At 32.7% G+C, this 14,094-nt stretch overlaps 1 protein-coding gene across 10 annotated transcripts in view; it reads left to right on the forward strand.

The window, feature by feature from the left end:
• Nucleotides 1-14,094, forward strand: part of LOC117116851 (SH3 domain-containing kinase-binding protein 1-like) — a 52,821-nt gene that overhangs the window by 23,198 nt on the left and 15,529 nt on the right. For 7 of the 10 annotated variants that reach the window (XM_033260945.1, XM_033260950.1, XM_033260954.1 and 4 more), the window contains 5 exons: nt 294-441; nt 4,199-4,213; nt 9,205-9,462; nt 10,116-10,163; nt 13,399-13,574. In XM_033260945.1, coding sequence (XP_033116836.1) covers nt 294-441; nt 4,199-4,213; nt 9,205-9,462; nt 10,116-10,163; nt 13,399-13,574 — 645 coding nt within the window. The remainder of the gene's footprint in view (nt 1-293; nt 442-4,198; nt 4,214-9,204; nt 9,463-10,115; nt 10,164-13,398; nt 13,575-14,094) is intronic. The other 3 variants (XM_033260948.1, XM_033260946.1, XM_033260947.1) reach the window with 3 other exon arrangements.

Below are 14,094 nucleotides of genomic sequence, written 5' to 3' on the forward strand. Positions count from 1 at the left end.
ATAAATAAGCCTTGGTTCCTTGATCATTCCATAATTTCTTTTTTAATGTGACATTACAAAAAGGGTGTTTATTTCTTCTGTCATTACTGTTATTTTAATTATTTTTTTGTTATTGTTATGGTGAATAGAAAAATGGTTAGTGGCAGATTTATATAATAGTTTATAAGTTATTGTTATTATTGGTACCATAGTTTTTATTTTTATTACTACTACTGTACTGTTAACTAACAGTTAACATTATCATTTATACCAATCTTCCTGGGATTTTAAAGCTTATTTTGTTTATTTCTTAGGTTTTAGAAAAGAAAAAAGAAGAACCGCGGCCATTAGAAGCATCTACCACAACAACAAAATCCAAAGCACCTGGTCCACCAGTCAACGGAGAGGTACATCATGCCAAGGAGTCTGCCTCTAGTAGTAATGCGGGTGTCAGTTTACGAGGTATGTACACATACACATATGAACATATGTCTGCAGCCTTTAGCATGTGTTCACATGATAGTTGTGCAGTTTGCTACCATAAAAATACATAGGTCAGTCACCTTTACTGCACATTATCACCTATAGATATAGGCAACTGATTTTACTATGTGTTTGCATGACAGTCCCAATTGAACACAAGACAGAACAGCTCCTTTCGTGTGTTTTCTTTAAATGACAGTTGCTCCGGAAGACACAAGTCAGGTAATTCTCCTTCCCAGTGAGTACACATGATCGTTGTACCTGAAAACATTGATCAGCAACCTTTACATTGTGTTCACATAGGATAGTTGTACCTGCAGGTCAGTCAGCTTCACAGTATGTTTATAGTCACTCCTGAAGACACAAGTCAGTCGTCTTCACAGTGTCTTTACATGATAGTTACACCTGAACACACTGGTTAGCCACATTCACAGTGTGTTCACATTATGATAGTTACACCCTTAGGCAAGTCATCTTCACATTGTGTTTAAATGATAGTCACTCCTGAAGACAATGAGCCACCTTCACAGTGTTTACAGTACATGAGAATTGCATCTGAACACATTGGTCAGCAACATTTACCTTGTGTTCACATGATGGTAGTTGTACCTGCAGGCAAATTACCTTCACATTGTATTTACATGATAATTGCCCCTGAAGACACAAGTCAGCCACATTCACAGTGTGTTCACATGGTAGTTGTACCTGAACACATTAGTCAGCATCCTTACTATGTGTTCATATGATGATTGTTGCACCTGCAACCTGCAGACAAGTCATCTTCTCGATGTGTTTACATGATAGTTACTTTGAAGACACAAGTCAGCAACCTTTACCTTGTACAGGCAAGTCACATTTACAATGTGTTTACATAATAGTCACCCCTTAAGACACAAGTCAGCCACCTTCACAATGTGTTCACATGATAGTTACACCTGAAGTTACAGGTTATTCATCTGAACAGTGTGTTCACATGACAGTCGCACCTGAAGACTTGAATCAGCCACCTTCACATTGTGTTCACACGGTAATTTCACTATATATTGGGATGATATACCGATATCATCTCAAATCTTTCCCAAGGACCCATGCAATGTCACCAGCATTCATTTAGAGGCACACAGTCTTCCTGCTATGTTGCATATTTCATACTTGATAAGGTACTCAAAGAAACCAATTAAAATTATAGAAATTATGGCCTGGTAAAAAAATGTTATCATTAAATGTATAAACTTACTGTAGCTACAGTTAAACAAACCTTGCTATCTATTAAACACATATTAATAATTTCTTTATTTTATAGTGAATATGCAGTATTAAAAATATAATTTTTGTATGAAAAAAATGTATATGTATGAGAAAAAGAATATTAATGTTTATTCAGTTGCCACCATTGAATTCAAAGGTTACACTCAATCTACAATTTTATAACAAATACTTACTATTCAAAAAATGTTATATATTCTAAGTATCAATATTTGGATACTGAGGTAGAGGTACTTAGTGCATCTGTTATATTATACAAAATACTTTGTCCATCTGTTATACAAAATACTAAAAGCCTTCAATAAAATCAACCAAAATATAAAGATTACAATGTAAATGCAATAATAATGACATTAAATGTGTATTGGAAAAGAAAAATAAAATTCAAATAAAAAAACAGCACTTTGGAAAGTAAAGCATTATTGTGTGCATGTAATAGCAACAGTCTAGACTAGTAGTTTGGAGAGTATTTAATGCATATTACCGTGTATAATTTATTCAGTGACACTACACAATGCATTATGTGTTCCAAGAACCAGATTGATTGTATGTATTTTGGGATTTTTCTGTTATGTTTATTCATCATAGCATAAGTGTAAGTAATGCCTTTATATAGCTAAGTATGTCTAGAGTATTTACATATGGCAGGTTAAAGCATATCATTCAATATCAATGTTATTTTTGTGTTCTGGTGTCATAATCTATGACTATGATCCACTATAAATAACCCATTCTCAACCATTCTTATTGTGCAGTCTCCATGCTTTAGCCCCAACTTGAAGTCAATAATTTTTTCCAGTATACAGTATGTTATTTTGTGACATAAAATAAACTTTGCTTCAGCTAAAGAATAAAGAAATTTTTTTCAGGGACTGATAATAGTGAATTAATATGAATTACAAATAATCATGGTTATAAATAACCTAGCAGATCCCTCTTTCTTCGGATGTTTTAATTTAATTCCAAGGTTAAAATGCAATCAGAAAAGTCGGCTAATTAGTAAATGATTACAACAGTGAGCCAAAATAACTTGGCACTTTTTTGTGCTCAACTCCTCCAAAAGAAATCAAGTTTAGTGACATGTTCTTTATGCTAGAAGAATCATCATTATCATCATAAAATAAAACAGCTTTTGGATTTTAGGACCTTCAGTGCTGCTTCTTAATATGTATACATTTATAGTAGGTATGTATCTGATAAATTTATTTTTGAGCCTGAGCATTGGATGAAATTAGTTGGACAGAGATATTTGATTTTTTGGTCATTTTTTTATTTCCCTTAAAAGTGTTTTAAAAAAGCAACAAGAATAGTACAGTACTACTAAAATGCTGTATCACTTTTACAGGGATAGTTTGCCAACCAGAACTCATGAGAATGCATACCCATGCTTGTTTCTCTTGATTTACAACTGAGTACTGTATGTTAGCAGGCTTAATTGAGACATAGGGTGCAACATAGCCAAAAATATGTATAATATATAATAAAAGCTCGAGATCCAGTTTATACCTGTACTAGGTGCCTTAATCCTAACAATGATAATATAAATGTGATTTTATTAGGTCTATAAATATTTGAATGGGTCTAATTGATATTCTTCAGAAGAAATAAATAAATAAAATTTATCAATTACAAGGGTATAATATTAACTTAAACTTAATGCATTTGAGTGGAGCTGAGTCCTAGATGAATCATGCTGGTATTCTTGGAAAATTTTAAATATTGTAATGTACGTCAGAAGCTAAAGATTGACCTTAATTGACATCCTCGAGCACACAGCAGTACTCTTCTGCAGTGCAGGATAGCAGAGTAAAAAAGGTCATTAACTTTTATATAAAGTAAACAATTGATACAGTATATTTTGGGATGGATATAACGAACAGCCAATATATACAGGTTTTCCTCTATTTAAAGACCACTCTTGGGACCAGGATTTTCATGGTCTTTGGAGTCTTTGGAGGATTTCCATGGTCTTTGGAGTGGAGTTGAATAGCTTGGTGGTTAAGATGCTTGCCTTCCAATCCCAGAGTCCTGGGTTCAATTCCTGCCAGTTGCTGGATTTTTTCTCACGACCAAAACAACTCCACTCCCTAAATCTCATATGGAGATTTAGCTTGTGTAAAGCATCGTGTGTGTATGTTTGTCTTGTGTAAGGAATTGTCACCTACAAGTAGGACAGTGATATATTCGCTGTTGACAATCCTTGGCACATGTATTGTGTGCCTAAATAAATAAATAAAATAAAATTTAGCAAGTTTGGTCTCTAATTAGAATAATAAAGATAAAAGAAATTTGTGAATATTGGACCGCCGAAAAGTGGTCTTTAATTGGATGCGGTATTTAATTAGAGAGAGACCTGTATACAGTACATACTTATATCTAATATTTGTTATTTGATTATAACATAATTAAGCGACAAAGTTTTGTTTTATCTGAAGTAGTTTTACTATATTCTTTTCATTTTTTTCATAAGGAAGAGGTCGATTAAGTGAGTACCTTTATTTTATGTCATGCAGTGTTTCGCACTGTGTCTTGCCATGAATAACCTCATTGTTTATATTTTCTAATACTCCATTTTGCATGAATTTATTTCTTCAATCTGTAAAACAGTTTTGTTTTTCATTGGTATGGAAGTATTTTTTGTTTGAAGACGATGTATGGTTATTAAACCTAGGTTTCACTTTTGGTATGTCTTGTCCAGTGGCATATCTAGGGCATATACACACCCTGCTACCCCCCTCCCCCGATAAGAAATGTGCCCTCTCTCAGTCGTTCCCCATTAAAAAACAAAAATCATGCACAAGTAGATAAAAATAACCCCATTATCTTATTTTGCGAGCTAGGTCCCCCTCACTTAATGATCCACTGTCCAGTACCTTCACTTCACCTTTTACCCTATCAGTCCCTTCTCCGCCCACTCCCCCCCTCTTCCTTATTTTAGGACTCTTAGATATGTCACTGCTCTTATTCCCATTTATCATTCATATAATTTTCTTATTAATATCAGTAACTACCCTGTTCCAAGTTACTAATTCAATTTCTAGGAAGTGTTCCAACATGTTTCACACTTTAGCACTCCTTTTCCATGTAGCATTGATATTCCCAAGTAGCTAGCTATATTCGTATTCCCATATTTCCAGTAGTACATCAGATTTCCGTTCCCAGGCACTGTCCTTATTCCCATGTTAGAATATCAGATTCCTACTCATATAGAATTCCTGTTTCCTTAATATTACAATCTAAAATCCTATGTTTCTGTGTAGCATCTCTATTCCAATGATATCATCTATATCACTATATCCTATTAGAAGTATAGTACATGTAGCATACAGTACACATATTATTGCCTGTTTCATGTGCTTTCATATAGCATCTTTGTTCTCAAGACCATATTGCTTCCATGTGGCATATGTAATCCCAATCTCATCTCTTATCCAAAGTAACAATCTATGTAGTTTTCCTATTCCCAACTTAGGTACTTCCCAGCAAATATCCCTGTATCATCTATTTCAAGTACTTTGGTGTCCGTGTTTCCATGTACTACGTAGTGAAGCATTAGACAGCTGGATAGGCTTGTGGTATTATTAGGTCAACTTTTTAATATCAATTAATGTCATTTTATATCATCATCATGGTGCTAATGATGTGCTTTTAAAATGCATGTTTAAATGCCATGGTTGTCAAACTGTTTCACATTTCATTTTTTCTCACTTTCTGTACACTAACAATATATTATATACTAATTACTATATTATATTTATATATTATTTTTAATGTTTTAAATATTCCATTTATGTTGCATTTTCTTGGTTTTCAGTCTAACCTCTTGAACAAATTTTTTCTATAACAGACACAAATTGATTGGTCAATAAATTTTTTTCAGTAGATTTATGCCCGCTTGGGGGAGTGCCAGGGAGGGGACTCTTTCAATCTCTGAGAAACTTCCATGACATGCATGGCACTGGAACTCCTAATATTTGAATGTATAAATCATTTGTATTAGCAAACTAGAATCAAGTCTTCTATAGTTTGTGTGTTTATAATGAATACCTTGGTTGTTGACATTTTTTTCATTCTCCCATGCATTTTTTTAAAAGTGCCTATAATAATAATAATTGTTGTGGTTGTTGTTATTAATGTTGTAAAACAATTAGAATCAAATGTTTATGTATGTCATTATGTGTTGTTAACACAGTTTACAGTACCTTGAATTCAGTTAACATACATGTACAGGTTTGTGTGGATAGATCAGTTTCTCAGTTTCTGACATTTTTTGAAGCAGTTAGCTTTAAATGTGGGCAGTGAACGGAGGAATGAACGGGAAATGAATATAATTGAACAATTCTTGTAAATCGGATGTCAAATAACACAACTGCTTTGCACATGCTCAGTCTAGTCCTTAGACAAATCATTTTGTTTAGCAACTCCACACTTGCACAATATTGATAAAAATGAGCGGAGAGATATGGGGGACTCTTCCTTTAAACCAGCGATATTAATAATTTTAGTCTTTTAGTAATTTTAAATAAATAAAATATTAATAATAATTTAATATTATTGTTTATTATAGTAATTAAATTTATTGCTATTATTTAGTATTAATCAATCAATCAATCAATGTGACATTTATTTCACCATAAGCAACAGAAAAAGAAAAAACATACAATAATATGGATATTATTACTGTTACTATTATTAAGTTTTATATTTTTTTATTTGTAATGATATAGCTTGTATACAAGTACAAGTATAGAAGAAAGTCATTGATCGAGTTCCTAGTCCACATATCAAGCGCCCTGAGCATCTAACATTAAATGGATATGTGCGCTATATAAAACTACACTATTATTATTATTATTATTATTATTGTTATTATTATTATTATTATTATTATTATTATTATTATTATTATTATTATTATTATTATATAATATTGAATTAGTAATATAAATTATTGCTATATTATTATTGTTACTAATTATTAAGTTTATTATTATTGTTGAATGTTATATTTCTATTTGTAATACAGTACATTGATTTATAAATTTGCAGTGGCGGCCCCAGCATCTGAAATAATAATAATAATAATATGAAATGGGGGGGGGGGAGAGAGGATGATGTGGGGGAGGAAGTGAGGTTGCAAGACAAAATTTTAGGGCTAAAAAGTAGGGTGCTGCAATTGTCACTTGACTCTAGCATGTATGTTACAACCGGCATCATAAAAGCTTACAAGAACCGTGTCCAGCTTTCAGTATCTTATTAAAGCGTACTAAAGGCAAAACCCTTGATGTGATTAGACAGGGAAAGAAAATTAGCTGGTGAGGATGGTGGGGAAATAAGCACTTTACGGATATTTTGATGCGCTTCAGATTCCTCGTCATTGTGATTCTATAAACCCCTTTGCATAACGTGTCCTGTCCACTCTCTAGGGAAATATTTTCACACATACCTCTTGTACCAGACTAAGTACCAACATTACCATGCTTCTTGGGTAGAGAGAAGTGCAGAAGTATCCTTGCCCAGATATATAAGCAAGCAGTAAATAGCTCAGACTTTGAAAACTCTTGTCCTCTTGATTGGTAAGTCCAACATCTTGACCTGTGCAACATGCTTTCAGTTAAATTGAATTTTATGTCCACACTGTGAAATGTACTGTGATGTGACCATATGTGGGCATGGTGATGCCATATATAGGCATATTACATTAATTTTTTACATAAATTTTGATAGTGTAGACAGAGCCATAATTAATTTCTTAAAAAATTACTTGGATATTGCTATTGTGATGGAATAGCTATACAGTGGAAATATTTGTTTTTCTTTCTCTATCGTATGGCGCTGCTCCCAGTTTACGTTTATCCAATCAAATCACTTGTATTATTGCCATTGTATTGTATGTGTGTAGGTGATGTAAGGTGCTGGTACAAGCTGTACTGTGTTTTATTGGGTTTTTTTTTATGTGATATGCAAATCATTATATGACTAGTCTTTTTCAACAAATCATCACAAATATGACCTTCAGGGTATATAAATCTGTTCCCAGTATCTGTCATTACAATCCAGCGTAAAAGAATTTTTCTCACATGTAGCAGCGACATGCAACTAGAGAACACATCACATGGGGCAGTGAATGGATTTCCATAGCAACCTGTAGCAAGAATGAAAATGGTCATTAAGCTTTTTTCTGGTGTAACTTTTGACGGATTTTGAAAATTGTGTATACTTCTGACTTTCCTACTCTGAATGTGACCTAGTCCATGTCCTTAAAGCTTCTTTAACCAATGATTTGATGTTTATATTAAATAAAGAATGTTAAACACCTTTGAGTTTACTACTACTAGCCAAATAAGTTTTATGTAACAAATATAACAATGATATTTTTGCATCTGTTAATTTTCAAAAATAAACACAGCAAGAAACTATAAAAGGCAAAAATTCATCAGTATATTAGAATTAGTTAAAGATGTAAGTTTATTTACGATATTTCAGTTTAGTTAATGTAGTTAAGTTTCTTTCAGTAGGCCCTAATGTGATTTTCTTTTTTTTTAAATAAGTCTATTTTTACCTTTTTGTTTTAATTTCTGTTTTGTTGAGTTGTACAATGCCTTTACAGCCTTGTTGAAAAATACCATTGTGGTGAACAAGTGTTTCCGTAGTTAAATAAAGTTTTTATTATTATTATTTATTATAATCGCTTGCGAAAATAACCATGAATTAGATGCAATTTGTTACATCTGGCTGTCAGCCAATTCTCTTGCTGTGGTAGTAATAATTTGACAAATCATAAAATAATGAGTGTTATAATTGATTGTATAAATGTCAAATGATTAAATTCACTGTTCTTGATTCTGGGTGTCACACTGTATCGCAAGTTAGCTATTGTATTTCCCTTTTAATATGTCAGTCACTCGGTTTTTTTTTTTTAAATGACCAGTTCTTTATTGGTTGTATTTAATATTTTCTTTCCCCTAATTCTTTATCTTGTTCCAAGTATTGGAGATGGGATGGGTTGTCACAAAAAAAAAAAATCAAAGTAGTTGCGAGTTAGAACCCAGTATGCTTGGATTAGATATATGTATTGCATTATTCTTGCTCTCATGAAATTCAATAATTATAAGCCTACACTTCTGTTGATTTTAATATTTACAAGCAGTCTTATTGTCTTAGCACCAGTAGGATAAATGTGTACACAAGTTTTTATCTTGCTTCATTTATACCCAATTTTTTTAAGCAGCTTGAACTTGGGAACGATGTTTTGCCCAACCTGATGTGTCATAGTACTGTATACGCCATACGTCCCCAAATTCTTGTGATTCGGGTGGGAAGATTTGCGCAATTTTTGTTGATGATAATACAGATTTATTTTAATTTTAGTGAGAGAAATCTCTTACTTAACATTGTTACAATAGCAAGTTTGCAGATATAAAATTTGAAAGAGCTAACAAATATTATCAATTTTGCTTTCTTTTTATTTTTTAGAGAATAAACCATCAAGAGAGAACAGGGCTAGGGTGACATATAGCTATGTTCCTATGAATGAAGACGAGTTGAAGCTGTTACCAAACGATGTGATCCTGGATGTAGTAGAGGTGGAGGATGGATGGTGCGAAGGGAGTTTGAACGGTAGACGTGGGATGTTCCCATCTAACTTTGTGTCAATCATTAAAGAGGAGGACGATGAACCTCAGGAAACAGCCAGTAAAAACGATACCAGCGTAGCAACTCAACCAATAGCAAGTAAGATCGGTTGACACATAAATAGGGAGCTTTTGATTGCACGACGACGGTAGGACATAGAACGTAATGACGTCACTAAAAGTAATTTGCGCACGCGAGAACGTTAAGTTCTCGTCGTGTGTATTCTAGGATGCAATTTAGCCAAATCTACGTATGCAGAGAACGTAGGACGCCCGGTAGGACGGTCACCCATGAGTAATTCCGTTCTAGCGCGGTGTCGTCGCGCAAATCGAAAGCTCCTTATTGTAATGGACCCTTCCGGAGTGTCAATCAAACTTAACAACTGGCCAATCAGAACAGCGCCAGGAATATGCGCGGGTCCATTAAAACAATCTTTATTGTTGTCATCAACATCATAAATTTTATCATTATCAACATCGTCTACATCATAAACTTCTGCAAAATCTTCATTTTTAACCTTGTTTTTAAAGTCGTCATCAGAATCAACATTATAATTATAATCAGTGTCATCACCACAACATCATCATTATTATCATCATTATTACCATCCCCATCATCATTATCATCTTCATTATCATCATCATCACATTTATCATTGTCGTTAATATCACCTGTAGACCTATGTTAATAGATAAATTACTTAAAGAAAATTCTGTTTTCTTTCATTCTCTTACCTTTTTTTTTTTCAACAGTAGCTGCCAGCAGAAGTGATACACCCACAGCCAGTTCTTCCGTATCTAGTAAGAATGATTATATTAAATTTTAAAAGTATTATAATTTGTATGAATATATTTATTGCTCTAATATTTTAAATATTATCAATATTGATATTATTATTTTATTGTTAATACTATATTGCTATTGTATGATTTTTTTTTTATTATCAATAATGTGATTAGTTATTATTGTTATTACTATATTTATTTTTAATCTTTTTTTTTAAACCAAAGTTTTTATTAAGAAGAGGTTCATTTTTTAATATAAATTTGTATTTCAATTAAATTTTTGTGCGAAAAAAAAAAAATCACTTTTCACAATCAGTTGATTCAATGAATATGACTCACGCAACTAAGGCAGTATATTAGATTGTATGGCTATCTATCCTTAACAGGAGCTGCCTTTTACGGGCAGTCTTACCTAATTAGGCTAAAAACTCTTGTTTTCAATTCACTGGGATCTCATAAAGGAAATGCTATCAAATCAGGCCAAATTCTTACTCGTGGTTTAAACACACGTCAAACAAAACAGTATTGCGTTTCCTGCCCAGCAAGACTGCGCTCACTTTCGTATCGAGATCCTCTTCTTTATTTTTCATACTAATCAACGCCACCAGATATTGCTTACGCATTGTGTTGCCATTAAATCCACCTTTGAATGTTGCCTGCTGCGAACGATAACATTCTCCAACGCTGCTATACTGGATGTACCTAAACCGAAGTCTGCAACAGTTACTCGACAGATAAATTGAAAATATTAATTCAATATCCGAAGATTTTTAAGGAATAAAATAATATAGCGTAGTTAGGATTTAACTGGCTTTTTTGTTGCGTGACATGGAATTGACATATAGCATTGGAGCAATGCGAAGGTTTGCTGCAGCGTACTCTCCAGGATCGTGTCTAAATCTTCCATCCAGGCCTGGTATTAAGGACTCGATCTATTACTACGATGAAATGGGAGACCTCGGAGAATCTGACGAGTTTGATTCATGTGAATATGGTATAGTGATCGATTTGCTACCTATTTTTAAAAATCAATAGAGTATCTGGGATTTATTTCAGTGCAATTCTGTGATTCTTCTAATAGGATTTTGGAAATGATAGATGTAAGGTTTGTAGTACAGTAAGATAGATTTAAAAATAGATTTTTCTTGAAGAAATGCAAGTCTTAATTTTTGCATACATTTCATAGATTATTCCTACCTCACCCCTTCTGCTTATTGCTTCTTTGTCTAATTCTTTCCTTTTATGGATTACGAAATATTTTTATTTAAATTCTTCTATTTTTCATCTTACTCATTTCATTTTTCCCGTAATTGTCAATCAATCATTTAGAAATATAATCATTTTCTACTTCTTTTTGTTTGTGATTACTAGCTCATTCTTTTAAATATTATTTTTTCTCTACTTCGGCTACAGACCATATTAAGTGTAGCTATAGAGACTGTAGCTCTACCTGGAATGTGGACATTTTTGTCTGCGACAAATCCAAAAACAGCAGAAAATGAAGTCTATATACAGTGTTTTTATTGGGGTTTTTTTTTTTTTTCTTTCTTTACTTATCTATGTTTAATTTTTGACAAATTATTTTAATTTTCAGATATTCATAGTAAAATTTCAAATAATGTTGTCATATTACTTTCTGATTTTCCCTTTGTGTTATTTTAGCCTCAATTTGACCTTTCAATTTAATTAGACTTTCGATATTGGTGAAGTGATTATAGAGCTTGCAGCTATACATCATGTTCATTTATTGTCACTATTAATTAAATTCCTGTAGTACCAAAAATATTTTATGGTTTTATTTGCGGTAGTATTTTATATTGTTTATGTTAAGTTTTGTTTCATTTACCATGTGATCTGTGTTACATACTCATAGGCATATTCAATCCATAAAATATTGTAGAGTCCTAATTTATGCGCATATATATAAAGATCATTAACTGGCAGGGTTCTTTTACCATGTATCTATATTGATTTTTTTTTTATGCACAATTGTCAATTTTTCTTATACTGTATATATTCATGATCTGTGCTTTTAGACTGAGGGTAGAGCAAGGTAATCATATTTATTTCTTTAGGAAAAGCACATATTATATAGTAGATTATGTTATCATGAATGTACAAATAATAAGTAAATTACCAAAAACTCGAAGCTGGCCAGAAGCAGTTATCACCTTACAGCAAAAGATCACCAAGAATCATTAGCATTGGATTGGATTGGATTTCTTGGGTGTGATTCACACCAAGGATAACCCATGAAAGTCCTGAGACTTTATTATTTCTAGTGGGGTCCTTCTGGTGGTGAATTAGGCAGTACCTTGGGAGACAATGCCGTACTCTTTTCCGAAGACATGGAATATTTTGCACAGGGGCCAACGGCTTGAACCTCTCATCCAAAAGACGGTACTCTTTTGAAACTTGCATATCAGCCCTTCAGCTGAAACACAAAGAAAGCAGCGATGTGATTTGAACCGGGGACCTAGAGATATGGTTCAGCTGACACACTGTGGCTAGCTAACACACTGTGGCTAACACCAGTTTGCTGACTGAGCAAGCTGCTCTCAGTTGCTCCGACCCAAAATCATCAATACTAATGAATCTTAATTTAAAGATTGATTATATAATAATTAAATTGCTTTTTCTGTATTTAATGGCAAATATTGAAAAGTAGTAAATCTAAATTGTGTATTATTATTTTAATTCCTTTTTTGAGTTTCATAAAATCTCGAATATTAGCTATATTTATGATTTTATTTTTTAACTTTTTGGCAATCATACAGTATTCTATTTTTTTTTATTTTAGTGTGCTGAAAATGCAATTTCATCAGTACATTTCATCTGTCCCCACAAGGGCTGGTCAAATCGTCTCTACCACTTTCTAATCTACCCTGTCACTAACCCTACTCAAATCAGTCACTCTACTTTCATCTCAGACAAATCTACCCATCGGTTTCTAGGTCATCCTTGTGCTCCGCTGCCCATCTTTACTAAATCCTCCACTTCTTTTCTCTTCTATGTGTCCTTACCACTTTACCACCTTATCTGCATTCTCTTATCTTTTCTCAAATTCACAACTTTTACTTCTTGCCTTTTTACTTCGTTTCTCATTCTTTCCCATCTTTTCACCCCTCTGATAGTTTGCAGAGGCATCATCTCTACCTCTTCCAACTTCATTATTTGCAGAGATGAGATGTCTGCGAATGACAGACATTAAAACAAAATATATAAAAAATGAACTTTATTTGTGTTTCAGATACACCTACTTCTCAAACAAATGTACAAACAAAGCCTGTGAAATTACCAGGTGCCATTGGGTTTGGTGTAGATATATTTAAGGATGCGAAGCCATTGAGGCGGAGAGAATTAGGTCCAATGAAATCTTCAGAGGTAAAAAATGGTTCATCAAATCTTGAGTTGATGAAGAAAAGAGTGAGTGTTATCTTTTCTTTCTTTTGAGTTTTGGTTTTTCTATTTGGTTTTGGTTTTTTCTTCATGTTTTTTTTTTTTTTGTTGTTGTATCGCTGTGCCTCTCCATCTTGTCTGTCGCTTCAGTCCATTTTTTGTTCCATTTATTTATGAGAATTTCATTTCTTTGCTGCTTTTAGTATGGTGTGAGGTGCTGTTTGTAGTGGTTATTTATATAAATGGAAAAATAATTCTTTTGTCATTTTTTATCATGAAATAAAATATTATACATGAATAATACCAAAGACTATTTAAATAAAGGTATTTGTGTGTTTATAGAAATTTAAAAAATGTTCATCCACTTTTAAATAATGTGTTATTATTTATAACTGTATGATGTAAAAAATTATATTTCCATTTTATAAAGTAATCTGTTCATTGGTAATATAACAATTCAGAATTAATTACAATAAGAATTAATTTCTCCTCATATAATTACATAAAGTACAGTACACAGTATATATACTGTCTCTTATACACATCT

Source organism: Anneissia japonica, unplaced genomic scaffold (genome assembly GCF_011630105.1).
Source record: "Anneissia japonica isolate Jap-2015-1 unplaced genomic scaffold, ASM1163010v1 scaffold1302_len1884557_cov193, whole genome shotgun sequence".
NCBI lineage: Eukaryota > Metazoa > Echinodermata > Crinoidea > Comatulida > Comatulidae > Anneissia > Anneissia japonica.